This window comes from Myotis daubentonii, chromosome 5 (genome assembly GCF_963259705.1).
Source record: "Myotis daubentonii chromosome 5, mMyoDau2.1, whole genome shotgun sequence".
NCBI classification, from domain to species: Eukaryota; Metazoa; Chordata; class Mammalia; order Chiroptera; family Vespertilionidae; genus Myotis; species Myotis daubentonii.
This window is the reverse complement of record NC_081844.1, coordinates 11,057,355-11,079,765: the sequence shown is the minus strand read 5'-3', so window position 1 is coordinate 11,079,765 and position 22,411 is coordinate 11,057,355. Positions and strand designations below refer to the sequence as shown.

The window sequence follows — 22,411 nt, the reverse complement described above, 5'->3', positions numbered from 1 at the left end:
TGTGATGATTACATCTTAAGCTCCAAACCCCTCTGATATTGGTCCCTCCTTGCGATCATCATGTGCCCTTGGGAACCCATGGGTCTGGTGTGTGTGTGGGGGGGGGGGGGGGGAGGGTCCTGATCATGGAGTGGGCTGATTCCACAACCCACCTAGGAAATGTGCTATGTGTCCCAGGAGAGCCGTGTGCAATGTGTGTGGGGAGAAGTGAGGGTTTCTATAAAAGGAAGGCTGAGTGAATGCACAGACTCTTGGAACAGAAAATTTGGGGCTCTCAGAGGACTAGTTAAGCCTGGGGGAATGCCATTCCATGGAAGGACACTGGTTCCTGTCCTGCCCTCCCCTGAACCCACACCCTTGGAGGCTGTAGAGGGGGGACCCCCTTGCAAGGAAACCCAAAAGCACCTCCAGGAATGTGGGGCCTTTGACAACAGGTGGGACTCCAGCTCCCTACTCTACCCAGCTCTGCTCCTCCTCCCTTTGCTTCCCCAAGGCTACCTCAGAAGACCCTCTCTCTAATCTGCAACATGGGAGAGCACACCCCTAACCCTGGGGTCCCTCAGCCTTGGGCAACATCACGAGTTTACTAAGGGCCTAGCTGGTGTGGCTCAGTGGACACAGCGTCGGCATGTGGACTGAAGGACTCCGGTCAAAGGCACATGCCTGGTTGCAGGCTTCATCCCCAGTAGTGTGTGCAGGAGGCAGCTGATCAATGATTCTCATCATTGATGTGTTTTTTTAATGTTTTTATTGATTTAGAGGGAGAGGGATAGAGATATAGAAACGTCGAGAGAGAAACATCATCGATCAGCTGCTTCCTGCACACCCCCTACTGGGGATCAAGCCCACAACCCGGGCATGTGCCCTGATGAGGAAATCGAACAGGTGACTTCTGGGTTCCTGGGTCAATGCTCAACCACTGAGCCACACTGGCCCGGCCGAGGCCCAGCAATTATTTTTTTTTATTGATTTAAGGTATTACATATGTGTCCTTATCCCTCCATTGCCCCCCACCCCACTCTCATTTATGCCCTCACCCCCCTGGTGTCTATGTCCATTGGTTACGCTTATGATGTTTCTATTTCTCCTCCCTTCCTCTCTGAAATAAATATGTATTTTTTAAAGAGTTTATAAGGGAACGCCGAAACCGGTTTGGCTCAGTGGATAGAGCGTCGGCCTGCGGACTGATGGGTCCCAGGTTTGATTCCGGTCAGGGGCATGTACCTTGGTTGCGGGCGCATCCCCGGTGGGGAGTGTGCAGGAGGCAGCTGGTCGATGTTTCTCTCTCATCGATGTTTCTAACTCTCTCTCTCCCTTCCTTTCTGTAAAAACTCAATAAAATATATTTTTTTAAAAAAAAGAGTTTATAAGGGAACTTATGGACAGAAGTGGCTCACACCAGCAGGGGAGGGAGGTGTGATATAGATAGCCAAGTGGCAACAGATCCACTTGTGATGCAAGAACATTCCTTTCAGGTGATATGGGCCCACCCCTTCTGGGGTGAACTGGTGGTCCTGGTGACTGTTTGGGTTAAGTACAAAGATTCATTTTGCCTAACACACCCTCAGCTCACTCTGCTGGTGCCCTCCCCGCCTTCCATCTGTATGATATAAGGTCACCCTGCTCAGAAAACCTTCCCCTGACACCTGTCAAGCTAAGGCTTGTCTTGACCTTCTATACAATCACCACGGGTCCCCTCAGCAAACTGAGGTCACTCTAAGCAGCTTTGGAGCAAGCCTGGCAGTGGTAGCGTTTGGTGATTGCACCCTTCTCCTTGGCATGACCCTCGGTCCCCAGGACCCTAAGCTCTCTCCTACCTCCAACATCTCCCTCTGTACTCTGAGCCACCACTGCCACGTTTTTGTTGCTATTAATTCTCACCTGAGGATATTTTATCTATTGACTTTTAGAGAGAGTGGAAGGGAGAAAGGGAAAGAGACATTAATTGGTTGCTTCCTGCACGTGCCCCAACCAGGGCCTGGGATCGAACCTGCAACCCAGGTATGCACTCTTGACCAGAAATCAAACCCATCACTCTTAGATGCATGGGTCGACACTCTAACCACTGAGAACACCAGCCAGGGCTCTGCTACCTTTAAGTCACAGAAAAAAGAGTGAGACAACCCTTGCTGTGTAGCTCACTTGGTTAGAGTGTCATCCCAATATGCCAAGATTGCGGGTTCGATCCCCAGTCAGGGAACATACAAGAATCAACCAATGAATGCATAAATAAGTGGAACAACAAATCCATGTTTCTCTCCCTATCTAAAATCAACTTTAAAAAAAAGAGACAGATTGACAACTTTATTCAGTTATAGGGCATAAGCAACAGAATGCAGGAGAGGAGGAGAGGCAGTATTTGATGGTGGTTTTATCCCAGCCATCTGGCTGCCCCCACTTAAGATCTGTGGCTGAACTCCTGTACAAATGGGCTTCAATTTCTGAAACCCCTGCTGTTTGGAATGTCCTAAAGGCCACTTGGCACTGCACACTGAGTGAGGGGCTTTCCACCAGGACCAGATCCTCATGAATACCCAGTGCCAGCCCAAGCAGAATTGAAGGCCAGGAGCTCACAGATGTCTGGTGTGTGCTCTGTCTGCTGGGACCCTCACTTTGCAGGGGTAGCTACCTGGCCCAGAAGCTCCAGGGGCACCAGAAATGGGTTCAGGGGGCAAACACCAACAACTTGCCAGGCAGATCTTGGTTTGCTAGGCCTGGCATTCTCAGGGGCCTGGGGGGTGGCCTGACTGGACTCCTCTTGCCCCCTAGAGCCAGTCCCACAAACCTCAGCTCCTGGTCCCAGGTTCCCACCGCTGGGGTCAGACTGGGGGGCCATCAGATGTAGGTATGTATCCATCATATGCTCAACCAGAGCTGCACAGGGCAGGTGAGACAGCTCCTCAGGAAGTGACATGAGCAGGTCAAGGACCACAGCTGACTCTGGTGGTGGATGGCGAGGGGAAGGGTAAGAGGAGGTCAGGACTTGCTGCCTGGACCCCACCACCATAGCTCCCTCCCCCTTTCTTCTCACCAGCTGGGGAAAGCTCAGGGCCATGGCAGCTGTGGGAGATGGATGACAGGTACTTGTAGATCTTTTCAAAATCCACTTCGAGGTCTCCCTCAGCAGAGGGGCCAGCAGCTGCTTCAGGGGTGGGGCCAGCAGTCTCAGGGCCCGGGTTCTCTTGTCTGCTAGCGGTGTTAAGGGGCAGTAGTTTTCCATGTGCCTGCGTAGGCTTGGACGGCTTGGAGTACAGGAGGCTGACGGGCTCCACGGCCATGATGGTGAGCGCCTGACAGGCAGACAGATCAGGAAGGGAAAAGCATAAGTCCTCCCTTCAGTCACCACCCCCGCCCTGCTAACTGTGCTGAGCTCTCCACCCGCTCACCCAAGGAAGGTGTCACATACAGAAGATGGCCTCAGAGGAGGGGTACTGAGGCTCAAGGTGTCCAGTGATTGGCCAGAGCTAGCAAGAGGAAGGGCCCAGGACACAGATCCATCCATACCTTACTTACGCTCTTGTGTGTGTGTGTGTGTGTGTGTGTGTGTGTGTGTGTGTGTGACCTTGGCCTCCCTAGGGGATGGTTGTACCTGTGAGAAAGCCACAGTCAGAGCTTCCTCCAGTGGGCCTGTTATCTTCTTAGCCAGATCCGTCCACACCTTTGTAGGGCAACCAGAAAGTACATGGTCAGCCTAGGGATCAGCTCTTAGGAGTCCCCGCTTCCTGAGGATCCTCTGACCAAGTTATCCTCCCAACTCGCACCCATCTTCCAGGGAGCCTGGCCCTGCCTCACCTCGATGGGAGCTGGGGGCTGCGTTTCCCGACGCCTTTGACCCTTCAGGCCACCTGGATGCACCTTCTGAATGGCTTCCCGGGCCACGCGGTTCTTGAGCTGCTGGAGGAAATCCCGAATCTGGGGAAGAGAAAGGAGACCAAATGGGCTTTCTACAAACCCAAGGCTTGGGTGGAGAGGCCAAAGCCAACGTTAAGGGTTACAGCGACTCTGCCTGGGGTCTGGAGCCCAGACCCAGGGGTGACCTCATAAAAATGTAAAGTCCAGGCCCATCTGGCTCCTCCCTGCAGTCCTACCCTATTCATCTCCGTTTCGTCCACTGCACCACATTTCCTGATTCTTATTTCAACCTCATTCCCGCCTAGCGCCGCTGCACAGTGGGCCACGTGCGCCCAGTCTGGGTCTCCGTTCGGTCCACTCGCAGTGCGTCCCGCCCCTCGGTTTTGCCTCCGCCCCGCCCCCGCCCCGCCCCACGGCTCGCGCTGGCCCTTGCCCACGTCACGCCACTAGTGCTACTCGCGGTGCCCCCTCTCCCCGGACACATCTCAGGTCCGCGTCCAGCCTTCTCCCGTCCGGGATCCCGTCACCTCGGCCTCGCTCCGGCCCGGCAGCTCCCCGGCCAGCTCGGCGACGTCCGGCTCCGGCTGGCCCCGCCGCGCCTGCAGGAGTCGGAGCAGCTGCCGCTTCTCGAGGGCGCTCCAGACGGCGCCGCCGGCCACCTCGCCCCGATAGCGCGCCGGGGCAGCCCGTCGCCGCGGCGGAGGCTTCATGCCGGCGGCGGCGGGGGGGCGGGCCGCCCCTGGGGGCGGGGTTACGGAGGCCGCTGGGGCCGCAAAGCACGCGCGGAAGCAGACGCCGGCAGGGGCGTGGTCTGCGCTGGGCCGTAGAGGGCGGGGTGTGGCTGCGAAATGAGGGGGGCCAGCGTACGAACTGGCGGTGGCGAACGCGGCCCCGGTCCGCATTTATCCCATCTGTACACTGGAGCCACTTAGGTCTCGTGCCCTCCCGCCACTTCTGGACTAAGTCTTGTGACACTCCTGCGGTGTGATTTGCTTCTCGGAGAGGCCGGAAGGGCAGCTGCCCGCCCAGTCGTAGCCAAGACCCTGGGCTGTGGGGTCGCCCCACCCTGGGGACCTTGAGCAACTGATTTAGCTGTACCCGGCCTCCGTTTCCTCATCTGTAAAATGGAGCTAGTCGTTTCGCACTTGTCAATGCCCAGGGGAGCTCGAAGCTCGGGCAGGAAGGATTTAGGGAGCTCTAGACCAGAAGGGAGAGGAGACAGGAGCAGAGGCCGGAGGTCGGGGTCCTAGCGAGGGCAGGGTCCGGGCGGTGCGAGTGGAGAGCGGAGAAGGCCTGGATCTGGGAAGAGCTAAAGGGGCAGGTGGTCCGGTGCTGGGGTGGAGGAAGAAAGCGGGATTTAAAACTTAACCTGTGGGGGTCGGGTGCCCCTTTCTGCCTGGGACAAAACGCCCTTGGGTCTCCCCTGACCCTTATCTGTGTGCAGACTCAAGCATATGGGTGTCTGAGCCCGCCCCCAAGCTCTACCTCTCCAGTCTGGGCCTCTGCCAGCCCGGAGCCCTCCCAAGTCCAGATACAAAGCCTCCGCTTCCTGCTCCACACCCCCAACCCTGCGCACAGCATACTCCAGAGCTCTGCAGGTCAGACCAGATGTTTATTTTGAGTTCAGGTGGGAGGAGTGAGGGGGCGGGGTGCAGGGATCGTGGTCCCGTGGGGTCCGAGGTCGAAGGCTGCGGTCCAGACTGGTGAGTCTGCTCCGACATAAGTCTGGCGGGTGCGTCCCTGGACTCTGCTGGGGGTGCGCCATCCCTTGAAGGGGCGACCCAGGCCACCCTACGGAGAGGACACCAGGAAAGCTACCTCCCTCTCAGCTGATGATGGCTTCCCTCAGTCTGTGTGAGGGGGTGAGGATGGTGCCGTCAGACACAGAGCCCGCAGGCTACCACGGGTGACCCACTGCCTGAGTTTGAATCCCAGCTCCACCAAATTTTGTGACCTTTGATAAATTACTTAACTTCAGAGAGTGCCTCACTTTTCTCTTCTCTAAAATGGGGGTTTTAATAGTATCTACCAAAAGGTTTTTATGAGAATTAAATTAGTAAACATTTAGAAGGCTGCCTGGCACAGAGAAAGCGCTATGAAGAGTCATTATCATCACCTCCCTCCTCCAGCTCTCCTATGGGCCCTATGTTACACACACACACACACACACACACACACACACACACACACACTTACCTGCCTCACTGGGGTCTTCTAGGCTGCGGATCGCTAGGCGAGGCTCTCGGGGGTGGGCTGGGAGATGGGGGCGCTGGAAGTGAGAGGCAGGCTCCGGAGCAGTAGGGGTTGCTGAACGCTGGCCCGGTGCAAGGGCGCCCCCTGGGGGCTGCTACGGGCATAACGGGGGCAGGTCTAAGGATGGTCAGGCTCCGCAAGCTGGGAACGCAGTGACCCCGACCCCAAGGCACTGGAATATTCTGGGGGCGAAGCGAAGATCTGAGCGGGCCAAGCTTGGTACCTGAATGCGCGCACACGAGGCCGAGCCCGGCGACCAGAGCGGCGCCCAACAAGAAGGCGGCCACCACCAGCGCCACCAACGGTGCAGGCTCCAGGGCCACCGGGGCCGGCGCAGGAGGCTCAGGGCGTACGGCTATGCCGGGGACGCCCTTAGGTGGCCCTGTGGGGAGCACAACGCGGAGACTAGGCCCAGGCCCCAGAAGTCCTCCCACCCCAATTTTCCTGCCCCAGGGACCCCCGCAGAGGACTTTCGCGCTCACTGAGGGGCGGCCGTGGCACCGTGACCACGATGGGCTGCGTCAGTGTGTGCAGGTGGGGGCCGTTGGCACCCAGACTCTCGCCGCTGCCACTGCTGGCGCACGCCTCTTCCTGAGGCAGACACTGCAGCGGGGTGGGGGGGAGAGGGAAGGGACAGGGATGTGAGGGCCCGGGATCCAGGAGCTCCTCCCCAGGGCTCCCGAGAGATCTCTTTGCAACCAGGAGTCCCACCACTAGATCCCTGTGAATCCGACCCCTTGGGGGTCCCCAAGCCCAGCCCATTAGATATACAAGCAGCCAGCCGCACAGCTCCCAGACTCCAAATTTCAGCCCCTCAAGGAAGTCACACGACCCGGCTCTCTGAGCACCTAATCGTGGATTCTAACTTTAGGCACCCAGAGATTTGGCCCCTTAGTGCCTTTTATCCAACCACCCAGCCTTGGAGGGGCCGCAGAGGCCCACCCAAGGGGGTTCTGGTGCTATGGCCATGAAGGAATTCAGTGCCTACATTCCCTGCTCACTGAGGAACCCTTGTGCGGAGCCCCTGGGGCCCCTCAAGGCCCCTGTGCCTGGCCTGGGAGAGACCCAGTACCTACCCCCAGCTCCAAGGGACCCGCGCCCCAGGCTCCAAAGCGCCCTGACCCGAAGATTCCCCAAACCCAGAGGCTCCTCCTTCCAATGCTGGAGGTGATCCTGCCCACCCCACACCGGCCTCAGGAGCCCAGACTCCCTGTTCTGCGCCCGCACACCGGCGACTGGGGCGGCAGCGTCAGAGGTTCAGGAGTGCGGTGGGTTCCCCGGAGGCGGAGGCGGCAGCGGCTCAGCTGGCAGTGCAAGAACTGCACAGAGGCATTGAAGACCGGGCGCAGACGGAAGCTGAAGCGGGCGGCCCCAGGGCGTGGTGGCGGGAAGGTGACCGAGGAATCGGCGGGGCAGCCCCCTCGCAGTAGCGCCAGGGTGGGTCCTGAGGCCGGACGTGAGGAGGGCGTCACCCAGCAGCGGTGCAGGGCCAGGCTCCAGCGCGGGGAGGACCGGGCCAGGGCCGCCTGGGGGTGGAGTGTCGCCTTCAGGATCCAGCTGCGCCCACCTGCCCGCCGGCCCGGCTTGCCCCACGTCTGTCCGCACCTGCACGAACACGCGGCTGTCCGCTGGGACCTCGAGCGGCCCTGCGCGGCGGTGGAACGCGTCCTGTGCGTCTGACAGCTCTAGACTGAAAACGGGTCGACGGAGCCACGACCCGGGCGCCAATGGAAAGGGGGGCGCTGGCGGGGCAGAAAGAGTGGCACAGAGGGAGTGCGGGCTCCCCCTTAGGCCCTCAAGCCAATGACTCAATCTCCTAGCCTCTGGACAATGTTGCGGAATTCACTCACGCTAGGCTAGGCTAATCGTTCCGGCAGGTGGGACACCAGCTATGATGTAGTCCCTGGAGACTCACGGGGCATCACAGCCCAGCGAGGCTGTGCACAAAGCTGTGTGCCCCTGGTTGAGGGGCTCCCCTTCTTGGCTTTGCTTTCCTTCCCCACAGTGAGCGAGGGAATTCCAGACTGGGAAGGGGCTGAGGAGCCCAGGAGCTGCAGCAGGGCCAGGAGTGTGGGGCCCCCACCCTTCCCTTTCTAAGAGGAGACAGGTGCTGTCATCAAAGGAAGGGGGGAAAGGAAAGAGGGGTGCTCTCCCACAGCCCTTCTGGCACAGCTCAAGCCCAGCCAGGCCACCAGGCTTTCCGTTTGTCCAGACTCCTGACTCTTAGGTTGAGGGCATCGCAGTAAAGGTAGAGGCACCAGGAACACCAACAGGGGTCTCCTAATCAGTGAGGACATGCACATGCAGTGCATACATGTCTGCTTCATGATGGCCCACATACACATTCCCTAAAAGTATCTGCCCAGACCCCTCCCCTCCCACAGTACTTGGCCTCACGTGGCTGCTGGGAACTTTGAAGTTGGGGATCCCAGAGAACCTGAAAATGGGGGACAGGGGTAGACCCCACTGCCCACCCACACATTTCCCAAGGCAAGATAGATGGAGGTTCAGAAAGGGTGGCGGAGGAATGGGAGCATGAAGGCATATATATTTCCCAATCCCTACATACCAGGAGGCCCACTGGGCAAGGTGGAGATCCCTGGGAGCAGGGCCAGCAGTAGGACCATGGTACCCAGCATGCTGGACTGGCTGCGGTAAGTGTGTGGGGGCCAGAGGCAGAGGCACCAGTCCAGGCAGCACCCAGGCCCAGCAGGTAATCAGGTGTCCCTGTCCTTGGCTGGGCAGCCACTCAGGGAAGCAAAGAGCGGGGGTGGCAGACTGACGGGCTGACACCAGAGCCCTTCCCCAAGGCCTGCTAGGGATTAAGAGCTCTTCTCCAGCAGGACCTCTGGCTATTGGGGGTCGGGTGTCCCTCCATACTGCCTGCTTGATGTTGGGCAAATCACTACAAAGACCACCCTCCAAGCTACAACCCTGCCTCAGTTTCCCTTTTGATGCAGAGACCTTATCCACCAGAATTCACCACTTCCCAGCCCTCCAACCACAAGGTCAGGGCTTGCAGACCCTTCCCACATCTCACGCCATATCCTGCCAAGGCTCAGGTCACACCACAGACTCAGCGGAAGAAAAGGGCGGGGTTTTATTCTCAAGCATCTAAGGATTTACAAACAAGGGTGTTTCATTTTAAAAAGGGAAGGGGCAATACTGGTGGCCTGAGAAGGGGTCATGGGCTGGTGGGCTGGGCCAAGTCGCCCCAGGCTCCTGCCTGCCCGCTCAACCCTCTGCCTGGTCCAGAAGGACGGCTGGTGACTGGAGATAGAGGGAGGAAACAGGGAGAGGCGGGGGGGGGGGGGGGGGGGAGGAGAGGCTTCCTCAGGGCTCCCACTTAACACTGAAGGGGAGGGACAGGCAGACACACACTCATAAACAAAATTAAGTTAAATAAAATAAACCGGGCAGCTGGCCTCTGACCTTTGCTGGCCCTGGAACAAGCCACTTGACCTTCTGGTTATGGGCAAAAGCCCCCGTGGCTGGGACCCCCCCGAGGGTGGAGCCAGGCCTATTGCCCACCTACCTCTACCTTGCCCCATCCAGTCACAAGGGGGATTTGGGCAAGAAAGGTGGTCACCCCAACCCCCTGGGGGGAGCAGAGAGAAGACAAGGAGTACTTTTTAAACATGCGGCCTTTTGTGACTATGTTAAGAGTAACAAGAGTCAATAGGATAGAGAGAGGTTACAGTGATACCTATGCTGAGTCTACATTGCTCCAGCTACATCCAGGGAGTTCATCACCTTTGGCGTTGGTTGGTTGGTGTGTGTGTTTGTCCACTGATTTGCATGCATCACCAACAAAAAAGGAAACACCCCCCTTCCTGCTCTGACTGATGCTGAGGGGTGTCGGGGGGAGAGGGGCCCCATGGCCTATCCGCAAGGTGGGCTGGGGACTGGCCAGCTCTGGGGAAGTTGAGGGATGCTGAGGGGCACTGTGAGGGCATGACTGCCTTCACACCCCCAGCCCAGCCCTAGGCCCGCTCCACTTCTGTCCCTATAACACATCCTCGAACCCCCACATCCATTCCCTATACACTCAATCCCTGCCTCCTTGGGCCTTATGACCCCCACTACTGTCATTCACTCCCTTCTCCTGCCATAGCAGCATTTACTGCCTCCCACCATGCCCCATACCCACCTTCCCTGAAGGCCACCCTGTGTGGCCACAGCCCTGTGGGCTCCTCCACACAGCCTGGGGTCCTCAATTCACCCCAAGCTGTGGCCAGTCTCCAGCCCCAAGGGAGGAGCCCCACCCCCAGCCCCCACCTTTGGGAATAGTCTCTCCAGAACAGGCTGACAAGGCACAGTGGCCCAGGCCCCTACCTGGCTCCAACCCCCCAATGCCCACAGGAGGTGGAGGGCTATACCACAGCAGCTAAACATGACTTTGGTAAAAGTTTCTGAAGGTACTGACCAATCCCATGAGAACAAGCTCTTCCTCCTCCCCCATCCCCCAAACACCCCACCGAGTACAATAAAATACAATAAGTTCCAAAAAGGACCCCCTGAGATCAAAGAGAGAGAGAGAGAGCGAGAGAGAGGGGGGGGGGGGAAGAGAGAGAGAGCGCGAGCTGCGCACACAAGCGCCAGAGCCCCCACAGCCTGGTCAGCTGCAGTCATAATGCCCAGCCTGCCTTCCTGGGACGAGGATGCCAGCCAAAGGACTCACTGCTCACCACAGACCTAAGTGGACCGAGGAGTCCTGCTGTGGGTAACAGAGCCTGGGCTTGGGCCAGGAGAGAGGCAGATACAGGAAGGGAGACAGGGAAAACCAGAGAGGCATCAAGGGAGGTGACAGAGGTAAGTAGAGACAGGGAGCATGTGTACCACAAAGGTGGAAGGGACAGACAGCATGGGGAGGATACAAGAAGGGTGACTCTCTCCTGGCCCCTGGTGGCCACCCCAGCCCAGGGGTTGCAACTGAATAAATAGCGAGTCTGCTCATGGCCTGCTGCTGTCTTCTGTTCACAGTGTCTGTTGGGGGGACTTGTACAGCCGGCTGACCCCAGGACTGGAAGGGCTAGGGCCTGGTGGGCCCATCTGTCCATGGCTGCTGGGTAGGGAGTCGAGGTTGGGTTGGCATCCCCTACTTTCTGTCCTCAGCCCTCGGCGGCCATCCAGTTCCCAGGTCTCCCGTGGTGGGCAGCTGGGTGGCTGAGTAGGGAAGAGGGGACCTGTGGCCACTTCTCTGGCCCCCACCCCGAGTGGGGCTGGCCACCGCCACGCAGCTACCTGAAGAAGGGCAGGTGGTGTTGGCTTAGGACTCCACTAGTCCTCGGTGACTCGGTCTTCGCCATGACATCCTTGAACCAGGACGCCACGTCCACCTCCAGCGTCTCATAACGCTTAATGAAGCTGTGTTCCTGCAGGGCCGGAGGGGGGAGCTTAGAACACGGGCAGCTGCTGGCCTCACCCAGGCCCTGGGTGTCCAGACGAGTAGGCGGTAGGGTGCGCGGGTAGGGAGGGCCTCAGGTACTCACAAGTAGCTTATTATACTTTGGTCTCTTCCTGTGATCTTTAGTAAGGCTGGAGGAAGAAGGGAGGAAAGGGAAGTGAGAGCCTGGAGGGGCTCCGCTGGTCTACCTGCTCAGCCAGCGGTCTGCAAAACCTGTGGGGAAGAGCTACTGCATCTTCCCTGCCCTGTGACACCAACTGGGATGCCTCAAGGCCTGCACCCACGTAGGACAGGGGCCTGAACCATGTTGTAAGGCGCCAGTAGGAGGGGTTTTCCTGAGGGAGAATCCAATATAAACATCCTGCCTACATAATTCTGCTTGTTGGTGCAGGATGCTCATAGCCCTCTCCCCTCTGCTTGTTTAAAACGTCCTGAGGTGAAGCCCCAGGCCACCCAGCCAAATGCCCTGGGGCCAGCTGTCACCTCAGGCCAAGTCCAAACCCAAGTCATGGCTCCAAGGCTCTGACTCCTCTCTGAGCCCCTTCTGACACACAGCTGTCCCACCCCCATGAGGGCGGGCTTTCCATCCTCCCACCCCAAACGTCCCTGGCTGCCTTGAGTTTGGGGCCACACCTGATCTGCCCCCCTCCTGGAAGGCCTGGGTAGGGGCTCCTCACCAGTCTTTGACGAATGACTGAAAGTCCTCCGAGAAGCCCATGTGACTGGGCAGGAGCGGGGGCTCTTCCTGCAGGACCTTGGTGAGGACCTCGAAGTCCGTCTTACAGTTCTTGTAGGGAAACTGTCCTGTTGCCAGTTCCACCTGAGAAGACATGGGCTGGAGTGGTCGAAAACAGACTCCTGCCCTCCCTGTTGTCCTCCCATACCCCAGAAATGGGTCATCCCAGCCCTCAGGAGGAGGGGTCCCAACTCACCAGAGAGATACCCAGGCTCCACACGTCAGCCCGGATGTCATAGTCTGGCTTTGTGGGGTCCGGGGGGTCAATGCGCTCAGGCTGTAGGGAAGAGGTGTGGGAAGAGTAGACAGGGAAAGGGGAGAATGGACCCTTGTGGCTGGAGCAGGCTCACTGCCCAGGCCACCCGGGCCCCCACTTACTGCCATGTAGGCAGCGCAGCCAGCGCTCCGTGTTTTGGCCTTGGAGTCGACAAGGCGGCCACTGATGCCGAAGTCGCAGAGCTTGATCTGGCCCCGCTCGTCCAGCAGGATGTTGGAGGGTTTGACGTCCCGGTGGATCACACCATGCTTCTCCTTCAGGTAGTAGAGAGCCTTCACAATCTGCGAGGAAAGAGGAGCACTGTGACTGGCGGGGGGAGGTGGGCCTGGGCCTCTTGCCCCAGCCTGGCCACTCACCGCTACCGTCATCTTGCCCAGGATCCGCTCAGGGATGGGACCCTGCATCCGCTTCTTCAGCTTCTCAGCACAGGTGCCCATGAGCTCCATGGCAATGAAGACATCCGTCTGCAAGGGCAGCAGGCATGGCTTGGGGGCGGCCGTACCCTCTTGCCCACCCCAATCAGGGAAAGAAAAGAGGGGCTGGGGGGCACTCCGAGAGCGGCAAGAGAGACGCAAGGGAGTGGGCAGAAAGGGGCCGGGCGGCACACTCTGAGAGCGGCAAGAGAGACGCAAGGGAGTGGGCAGAAAGGGGCCGGGCGGCACACTCAGAGAGCGGCAAGAGAGACGCAAGGGAGTGGGCAGAAAGGGGCCGGGCGGCACACTCAGAGAGCGGCAAGAGAGACGCAAGGGAGTGGGCAGAAAGGGGCCGGGCCGCACACTCAGAGAGCGGCAAGAGAGACGCAAGGGAGTGGGCAGAAAGGGGCCGGCCGCACACTCAGAGAGCGGCAAGAGAGACGCAAGGGAGCGGGCAGAAAGGGGCGGGTGCTGGGCGCACGTTGGTGATGAAGGTCCCGAAGCACTGCACGATGTAGGGGCAGTCATGGCTCTTGAGCACCACATCCAGGTCCATGAGGATGCGCTTATTCTCCTCCTTGTTCCCCGAGCGTCGCATTTGCTGCCCAGGACAGTGCGGGGAGGGGAGGAGAGGAGAGGAGAGGAGAGGCGATCCTTAGCACCGGAGCTGAGAGGCATGGGACACACCTGGGCGGGGCGGGTGCTCACCTTGACAGCGATAACGTGGCCTGTCTTCCGGAAGCGCATCTTCCATACCTGGCCGCAAGTGCCACTGCCCATCTCCCCCAGATTCTCCAGGTCATTGATTTCTGCCTGGTAGCGCTGGTGAAGAGAATCAGGACTGAGGATCTGCCCGGCCTCTGCCCTACCATGTAGACCTAGCCCCACTGTGTCCTCCCCCACTGCCCAGGGGCTGGGGGAAGGGTAGTACCTGGCCCCCAATAGTCAGGTAGCCTGTCTGCTTCATGATTTCCTGCAGCTTCTGGTCAATCTCGATACTGGAGGAACAGGGTGAGGGTGTGAGTGTAGGGGGGTCCTGACCAACCTGAGACCACCCCAGCTCCCAACACACAGGGGTTTCCCACATATTTCACCACCTCCTCCCTGGGGCTAGCCCAGCAGCCCTCCAAGCTGACCTCCCAAAGGTCAGTGGCCCCATTCTGAAGGCTCACCTCTCCATGCTTCGGGGTATGAACAAGGTGGATGGGAGCCCCAGCATGTGACGGGGCCGGGCAGGGGGCGTGGGTTGCTGCGGGGAACTCTCAGAAGATGGTGAACGGCTACCGCCATCGTTGGCCAGTGGGAGCTGGAGGGCTGGGAGGAGGGGGGGGGGGTGAGAGGCAGGGGCATGGAGAGGGTTGGCATGCAGCTGGTCCCACCTCCAATGCTGGCATCTGGGGGCTAGGGACAATGATTTCCCCTCCCAGGAATCCTCACATAGGCTAGCACAGCTGCCTGACCTGCTGGGTGGGAGGAGCTGGCGCCTCACCCATGGAACCACTTTCAGGGTATCTCTCCCATCTCCCTCCCCTGGAAGGAGATGGAGAGGGCTGGCTGGGAATCGTGGTCCCCAGAGGCCAACGGTTCATCCCCAAGTCAATGCTGTCAGAAAAATGAGTCCTGGAGGCTGATGGCATCCCTCAGACAGGCGTCCTCCCTGGCATGTCCCTTTCCTCCCCACGTCTACCCAGGAAGCAGGCCCAGGGCCACAGCACCCATGCTCAGGACCATGTTCAGGAGGATTGCCAGCCAGGATCAGCCTGCGCTCTGGTCCTGTGGGCTGCAATGAACTTGGTCTAACAAGAGTGAGGCAGACCATCCTGGGGAGACAATGGGCGAGGGACCCAGGGTTCCCCTACCCCGTGTTCTGTTCCAGAGTAAGGAAAAGCCACCCTCTGGCCAGCAGGCTCATCTGTGAGCCTCCCAGCCTGGCTTGCACAGCTGGGGCCAACAGGGACAGTGGCAGGGACAGGACCCCAGCTGGGCCTGTGTCCTGCTGATGAGGGGTTCCGGCTGGCACAGCCCCTACAGGACTGGTGGAATTTGGAGGGGGTGCTAGGCCAGGCAGGGGTTTGGTTCTTTCCAGCAGCCTGCATGCAGATGGCTTTGAACATGCTGCAGGCAGGCAGGCAGCGGACAGGCAGCGGACAGCCCAGGACAGGCAGGCAGCGTTAGGGGATGGGAGGGCAGGAGACAGACGGGAGCCAAGACCAGAGCCCAGCTACCCAAGAGTTGGGGTGCTGCAGAGACAGGCCAGAGAGGGGCCTGGACAGGAGAGTAGGTTCACTGAGGGGGTGGGAGCCTCCCCTGGCTGGGTTGGCAACAGGTTGGAGGAGCAGAGGCTGTTGTGGCCCCCGGAAGAGACACACAATCCTCCATTGAACCCTTATACCTGAGAGGCCCTGGCACTCTGGAAGGGGCTCCTTGGCTTGGGAGGGCACTGGCTACAAGCATCCTCCCAGGTTCACCTTCCCATGGGGCCTGCTTCCAGCTGATGTCCCTCCTCTCCCCACGCCTCCTACTGAAGCCCACCTTTTCTTCCCACAGTTCTGTGAGCATCTATTACCCGGGCCCAGGGACCAATGGATACGTTTGAGTTGCTGGTGTCTGAGCACTTTCCTTGCCCTGTTGACCCAGGACCCTGCTGTGAGGGAGCCAGAGTGAGGGAACAAGTATGTGACCCTGGCCTGCAGTTCTAGAAGGGGTACAGGTCCTGCTAGGGCCTGGCAGGAATAGAGATAGAGTTCTGGAGACTCCGGAGACATAGTCAAGCCCAGAATCCTCGACTTCCATGCCCCCCGATCCTGCCCCAGCTTTGTAGCATCCTTATACCTCTGCTCTGCCATGGCCTGAACCAGGGTCGTAAGCCTTCCCTCTCTGGCTCAACAACCTCGCTTTGTACTCCCCCTGCACATGGAGTCTCCTGAGTCAGTGTCAGGTTCTCATCCCCGGAGAAGTACCTGGATCCTTTTTCTGCCCTGCACTGTCAGCTCTCTGCGGAGAGGACCACATCTCTGCCCTCTCCACATTTTTTGGTGCCCCATGAGCCCCCTCCCTCACATAGGCCACTGGGCCTTTGAGCTGCCCCAGAGCCTCAGGAAACAGGCTTCCACCAGCCCCCCAAACTGAAGCACAGGGGGACCTGAAGTGGAGGTGGGGAGGGGGAGCTACATAAAGTCCCAGCGTGGTCAGCGAGCTCTGAGGTGGTGATGAGCCATGAAGCAGGTCAGGAGGACAGAGGGAGATCATGAAATTGAAAGAGAGAGAGAGAGAGTGAGAGAGAGAGAGAGAGAGAAAGTGAGAGAGAGAGATATGAATGAATTAGAGAGAATAAGAGACCATGGGGGCATGCGGCTGTCAGGAATCATAGATGTACCAGGCTGTCAGCCAGTGCTCACGCACGCGCGTGTACACACACACACACACACACACACACACACACACACGAGGTGGAACACATACAACTGCCTAATCCGGTCCCACTTACTCACAAGGGCCAACAGGACAGGCCTCCAGCCTGGTCTCACACCCACACCCACACCCACACCCACACCCACACCGGGCCTGTGCTATACACATCCAGTCCCAGACCCACACCCACACCCACACCCACACCCACACCGGGCCTGTGCTATACACATCCAGTCCCACACCCACACCCACACCCACACCCACACCGGGCCTGTGCGATACACATCCAGACCCACACCCACACCCACACCCACACCGGGCCTGTGCTATACACATCCAGTCCCAGACCCACACCCACACCCACACCGGGCCTGTGCTATACACATCCAGTCCCAGACCCACACCCACACCCACACCGGGCCTGTGCTATACACATCCAGTCCCAGACCCACACCCACACCCACACCCACACCCACACCCACACCCACACCGGGCCTGTGCGATACACATCCAGTCCCAGACCCACACCCACACCCACACCCACACCCACACCGGGCCTGTGCTATACACATCCAGACCCACACCCACACCCACACCCACACCGGGCCTGTGCTATACACATCCAGTCCCAGACCCACACCCACACCCACACCGGGCCTGTGCTATACACATCCAGTCCCAGACCCACACCCACACCCACACCGGGCCTGTGCTATACACATCCAGTCCCAGACCCAGACCCAGACCCACACCCACACCCACACCCACACCCACACCGGGCCTGTGCGATACACATCCAGTCCCACACCCACACCCACACCCACACCCACACCCACACCGGGCCTGTGCGATACACATCCAGTCCCACACCCACACCCACACCCACACCCACACCGGGCCTGTGCGATACACATCCAGTCCCAGACCCACACCCACACCCACACCCACACCCACACCCACACCCACACCGGGCCTGTGCGATACACATCCAGTCCCAGACCCACACCCACACCCACACCCACACCCACACCCACACCCACACCGGGCCTGTGCGATACACATCCAGTCCCACACCCACACCCACACCCACACCCACACCGGGCCTGTGCGACACACATCCAGTCCCAGACCCACTGGCACCTACACTAAGGCCTTGGCAGAGCCATTCTACCTCCATTCGACTGCTCCCCCCACCTCCCACAAGACTTTGTTTCCAGAACCAATCATTTTACAGTCTCCCCAGTGACGGGCAGTTGGAACCATGCACAAGACACCAAAAATAATGGACAGCCCGCCACCAAGGTATAACCTGAGGCTCTCCATGTATTTTCATTGAGTAAAATAGAAGTGGTTTTGTTTATCATCATGTATCCAGGAACAGAGAAATCCTCCATGACATGGTGGGGCTTGTCATCTATAATCCTGTGCTGGTGGAACTTACTTTTCTGATCATTTAAAAAAAAAAAATTGTTATTGCCCTAACTGGTTTGGCTCAGTGGATGGAGCGTCGGCCTGCGGACTGAAGGGTCTCGGGTTCGATTCTGGTCAAGGGCATGTACCTTGGTTGTGGGCACATCCCCAGTAGGAGGTGTGCAGGAGGCAGCTGATCGATGTTTCTCTCTCATTGATGTTTCTAACTCTCTATCCGTCTCCTTCCTCTCTGTAAAAAATCAATAAAATATATTTAAAAAATTGTTAATTTTAGAGAGAAAGGAAGGGAGAGGGAGAGGAACATCTACGTGAGAGCACATCGATCAGCTGCCTCCTGCATGCTCTCTACCAGGATGCAGTCCACAACTCAGGCATGTGCCCTTGACTAGGAATGGAACCAGCAGCCTCCTGGTGCATGGGACGATGCCCAACCAGCTGAGCCACACCTGCCAGGGCGAGCATGCTTTGAACTTATAATACAGGTGTGTGTTTTTTAATTGTTAAAAAAATCCTACCTTTCCCAGAGGCTTTCCTCAACCACCCTGCTGCAGAACCCTCATCCCTACTCTACTCTGCCTTTTCTCCACGGTTCATAGCTTTCTCCTGCTCTCCCTGACTAAGAGTTTGCTCATTGTTCATACGCCACCCCATCTCTAGTGGAGCATCAGCTGCACAAGGAGAGGGACTTGGTCCATTTTATTAACTGCTGTGCTCCTGGAGCCTAGAGGAGACATAGCACACAGGGGCCAAAACATGTTCCCTGAATTGTTGAAGTAGATACATAGGCACAGCTGACCCATTGGTCTCACTTCCTCTCCTTTTCACTGATACACACACACTTGCACACACACGTGTGACTCCCTCACAAGTGATATACTTCGTCGGTGAGGGAGCCCAGTTCCTTCTCCAGGGAGTTCAAACCTGCCTCTGAGAGAAAGGGAAGTGGGGGAGGCAGGTGAGAGAACACAGAGGAAGAGGTGGAATGGGCCTGAAGTGGATCTCATGGAGGGAGAAAGACTGAGAATGAGAGAGTTCAAGAAGGTGTGTGCTAGTATGTGCGTGCACGCACACAGACACACGCGTACACACACACACACACACACACACACACGGCATGGGGGGATGAGGGAGGGGTTCTGCAGCTGGGGCAGCAGTTAAGTCCATGGTGCAGATGTCCAAGCAGCGATGATAAAAAGGCTGGTACCTGCTCGTTGGGACGGGGCAGGAGCAGGGCTTAGAGTGATCACAATAACTGGATGGGGAGAAGGAAGAAAAAAACACGACGATAAATCACAACAGAAACAACCCATTTGTCCAAAGGAAAAGAAATCAAATCATAATGAGGAGGGGGAGGTGCAAGGCACCAAACTGCAGAGATGGGTAGAAACTGACAGATGGGCGGACTGGAAGGATGGGATGGAGCTGACACAGACACAGATGCCTAGAGTGAGGCTCCTCAAGGGCCTGCCCGCCTTGGGCCTCGCTGTGCGTCATTCTGCAACTGGGATAGCCACGCCCATAAGGCACCTCAGGCCCCATACCCAACTCTGTCTTGTTCATGCTGAGGGGTCGGGGGCGGGGGGGAGGGGACCGTGCAGCACTGCAGAGCCCAGCAGGGACCCTCCAGTCCTGGCTGGGCTTCCTGCCCCACGCCAGGAGTGTCTAATGCCGCATGGCCGCTTCAAGGCTTTCTCTGGGCCCCCAGGAGACCTTCTCATGGAGGAACCCAAGCTGACCCAGGAAGGGAGGGATGGGGAGTGGGCCCTACACAGGGACTGGGGTGGGTTTCAGGCTGTGAAGGTCAGGCTGGGTGAGTAGCGGGTAGTTGGGAGTACCCGGATATAGGGTGTCTTCCTCTTTCTGTCAGGATGATGACATGGGAGCTACATAAGCTACAAGGGTCATATCAGAGAGGACATTAAAGACGACAAGAAAGACACAGAAAGCGTTGTGGGGTGCTGTTCATTAGGTCTGTGTGAAGAGGGAAACCTGATGCCCTCCAGCTGCGAGAGGATTTGAGGAGGGGTTCTGTGGGACATAACAAGACTAAATGTAACCATGGTGATCCCAGGGCAGGTGGGGGCATTAGAGGGACAACTCTTGATTCCAGGTGACCAGATGCCAGGAAGGTAGGCACTGAGATGGTGGGATCAGAGTAGAGGTATATGAGTGCTGGGATGCTAGATATGACCACACTGGCCTCAGGTGTCCCCAGGCCACGTCAGTATTGGTGTGTGGGGAAGAAGTCATTGAGCCCAAATGACCAAGTCCTCAGACTGGAGGCTGGGTGTGTATTTTGGGGGCTAGATACAGTCACCAAGATGGTGGTAGTGAAACTGGTCAGAGGAGTATGCAGGGGCCTGGTGTGTGTGTATAGTGTGGAAGGGGGCTGCTGAGCCCAATGACAAAGTCCGACTGGGGAGAAGGGATCCCCAGTCACACGGAGGGAGTGGGAGAACCATCAGGTCAGAGGAAAAAGGGGGGTTATCTGTGATCAAGTGACCTCAGGTGTCCCCAGGCCAGGTGTGAGTATGTGAGTGGATCACCCCTTGAAGCTGATGACAAGGACCCAGGAGTGGCGTGGGGGTAGGGTTCTCTGAACAGTCAGAGATGGAGGGAGTGGAACCATCTGGTCAGAAGGGACGAGTGCGAGTTTGCTGGGGACCTGGATGTCGTCACAGTCGCATGGGGTAGAGGAAGCACGGCTCTCAGCAGGTGACAGAGGCTCCGCAGATCACCGTGATGGGGGCAGGTCATCCGGTGGGGTAACATCACCTGGAGCCGGGTACCTAGCCTCAGGCCCCATAGAGGTGCATTCCCCCAGGCTGGGGGAGGACCGTCCGGGAGCCCGCCAGCCCCTAGGCGCGGGGTCACCGTGACCCGCTCCACGCGAGCAGACAGCTGGCGGAGGCAGTGAGGAGAAGCGAACGCGCTCCGGAAAGAGGAGGCGGGGCCTGCAGACGTGGGCGGGGCCTGCAGACGCGAACGGGACCTGCAGACGCGGGCGGGACCTGCACACGTGGGCGGGGCCTGCACACGTGGGCGGGGCCTCCCGCAGAGCGCGCCCCCTCCCCCACGCCGCCGTTCTTACTGGGCCTGGGCCGCTGGGGGCTGATATCCAGGTTGAGGTCGATCCTCCGACGGGCCTCGCGGTTCTCCTGCTTCAGTTTTGCTTCCAGGCGGGACAACTTCTGCTCCAGGGAGGACGCCGCCATCTTCCCCGCCGCCGCCGCCGCGCACCGCCGGCCGCCCGGCCGCCCGACAGCCCGGCAGACAAACACCGCACTGCGCCTGCGTCTGGGTGACCCCGCCGAGCCGCCGTCTCCTCCCGCTTAGCGCATGCCCGCGGTTCCCTGGTGCGGAGCTCCGCGCGCGCGTGCGTGCGTGCGGCGTCACAGCCAAAGAGATGACGCCACCTAGAGCTTGAGGCTGGCAATGTGCAAACCTCCCGCCAAGAAGCTCTGGTGCGAATTCCGAGCGCCCTGGTGAGCCGCGCTGTATGGAAACGACATTCCGCATTCTGCAAGAGCGAATGGGGGGGGCGGGGGAGGTCCGGGGGGACGCGCGAGCGCACACCAGGGGAGATGAGGTCTGCTGTGTAGGCTCTGGCTCTGGCGCTGTCGTGGGTGGTCACCACGGCTGTGTCCTTAGTCTACGCTGTTTCTGGCTGGGCCATTTCTGGCACCCATGCCCTCTCAGAACTCCGTTCTCACTTCGGGCAGATTTCATTATGATCCGTTATGCATAATTGCTGCCTCCTCATAATTAGGCAGCCGTGGGAAGCCCCTTCCATTTCAGCAAGCCCAGGGCAGGAGGAAGAGGCGGGGGTAGGAAGAGATGGGGGCTCTGGGAACCCAGCGGCGTGACCGCTGACCTCAGCGATGGGGCCAAGGTCAAGGCTAGAGTGCCAGGTCAGACTAGCCTGGGACGTTTTAAGACTTTCCCCATCTGTCCGGCCCCCAGAATGTGAGCCCTACTCCTTGACAATGCAGAAGACTGGCCCTGGGGTTAGATGCCTCTGCCTGGTGTCCTTGCTGCCTAAAAATTCCTTCAACTCGTCTGAAGGTGCTGGGAAAATGTCCCCATCTGAAATTATGGGTCCCTGGAGAGTAGCTTGCCTTTTTTCTAGGAGCCAGAAGGAAAATTGCATTTAGCAGACACCTAGGAGGTGGTGGAGCCCAGGAGGTCAGGGTCAGGCAGGCTGAGCCAAGTGCCCTGCTGGTCCAGCCACGGGGACCCCTCTGGTGATGACTGACAGGTGAAGCAGATACAAAAGTATAGAGTCAGCCCTGGCGGAGTAGCTCAGTTGGTTAGAGCATCTTCCTGATACACCAAGGTTGTGGGTTCGATCTCCAGTCAGGGCACATACAAGAAGCAACCAATGGATGCATAAAAGGGTGAAACAGCAAAAGTGATGTTTCTCTTTCTTAAATCAATAAATAAAAATTTAAAAAAAGTATAGAGTCAGGAGAATAACAGGGAAGGTATAAGAAGATGGGTTTTCCAAGAAAAAAGCTAATCAGGAGATGCCACCTAATTTCTCCTGATTACCTGAGGTCTCCAGGACAGAGACACATACCCTTTATTGTGGCACTGTGGCTACCTGCCTATAATTGTTCTCATGAAATGGC

At 58.3% G+C, this 22,411-nt stretch overlaps 3 protein-coding genes across 7 annotated transcripts; all 3 read right to left on the bottom strand.

The window, feature by feature from the left end:
- Positions 1–2,289: 2,289 nt before the first annotated feature.
- Positions 2,290–4,760, bottom strand: SNAPC2 (small nuclear RNA activating complex polypeptide 2). Of its 2 annotated transcripts, XM_059695872.1 has the most exons (5): positions 4,380–4,760; positions 3,793–3,912; positions 3,590–3,658; positions 3,032–3,290; positions 2,290–2,940 (listed from the first exon to the last, which is right to left on the bottom strand). In XM_059695872.1, exons 1-5 carry the CDS (start codon positions 4,752–4,754, stop codon positions 2,609–2,611), a joined length of 1,155 nt encoding a protein of 384 aa, XP_059551855.1. In that variant the 5' UTR covers positions 4,755–4,760; the 3' UTR covers positions 2,290–2,608. The 2 variants fall into 2 exon arrangements, with proteins under 2 accessions (XP_059551855.1, XP_059551856.1); XM_059695873.1 differs by lacking the exon at positions 3,590–3,658.
- Positions 4,761–5,078: 318 nt separating this feature from the next.
- Positions 5,079–9,044, bottom strand: TGFBR3L (transforming growth factor beta receptor 3 like). 2 transcript variants are annotated; one of them, XM_059695875.1, is made up of 7 exons: positions 8,675–9,044; positions 7,711–7,847; positions 7,335–7,631; positions 6,588–6,708; positions 6,329–6,487; positions 6,049–6,199; positions 5,079–5,184 (listed from the first exon to the last, which is right to left on the bottom strand). In XM_059695875.1, exons 1-6 carry the CDS (start codon positions 8,742–8,744, stop codon positions 6,054–6,056), a joined length of 930 nt encoding a protein of 309 aa, XP_059551858.1. In that variant the 5' UTR covers positions 8,745–9,044; the 3' UTR covers positions 5,079–5,184; positions 6,049–6,053. The 2 variants fall into 2 exon arrangements, with proteins under 2 accessions (XP_059551858.1, XP_059551857.1); XM_059695874.1 differs by lacking the exon at positions 5,079–5,184 and adding an exon at positions 5,377–5,643.
- Positions 9,045–9,186: 142 nt separating this feature from the next.
- MAP2K7 (mitogen-activated protein kinase kinase 7) lies at positions 9,187–21,102 on the bottom strand. 3 transcript variants are annotated; one of them, XM_059695869.1, is made up of 13 exons: positions 20,872–21,102; positions 18,985–19,032; positions 14,111–14,252; positions 13,870–13,936; positions 13,647–13,760; positions 13,420–13,539; positions 12,882–12,989; positions 12,627–12,806; positions 12,445–12,525; positions 12,190–12,332; positions 11,598–11,643; positions 11,350–11,480; positions 9,187–11,271 (listed from the first exon to the last, which is right to left on the bottom strand). In XM_059695869.1, exons 1-13 carry the CDS (start codon positions 20,993–20,995, stop codon positions 11,217–11,219), a joined length of 1,359 nt encoding a protein of 452 aa, XP_059551852.1. In that variant the 5' UTR covers positions 20,996–21,102; the 3' UTR covers positions 9,187–11,216. The 3 variants fall into 3 exon arrangements, with proteins under 3 accessions (XP_059551852.1, XP_059551853.1, XP_059551854.1); XM_059695870.1 differs by having other exon boundaries at positions 9,187–11,480; positions 20,872–21,101; XM_059695871.1 differs by lacking the exon at positions 18,985–19,032 and having other exon boundaries at positions 9,187–11,480; positions 20,872–21,100.
- Positions 21,103–22,411: the final 1,309 nt, after the last annotated feature.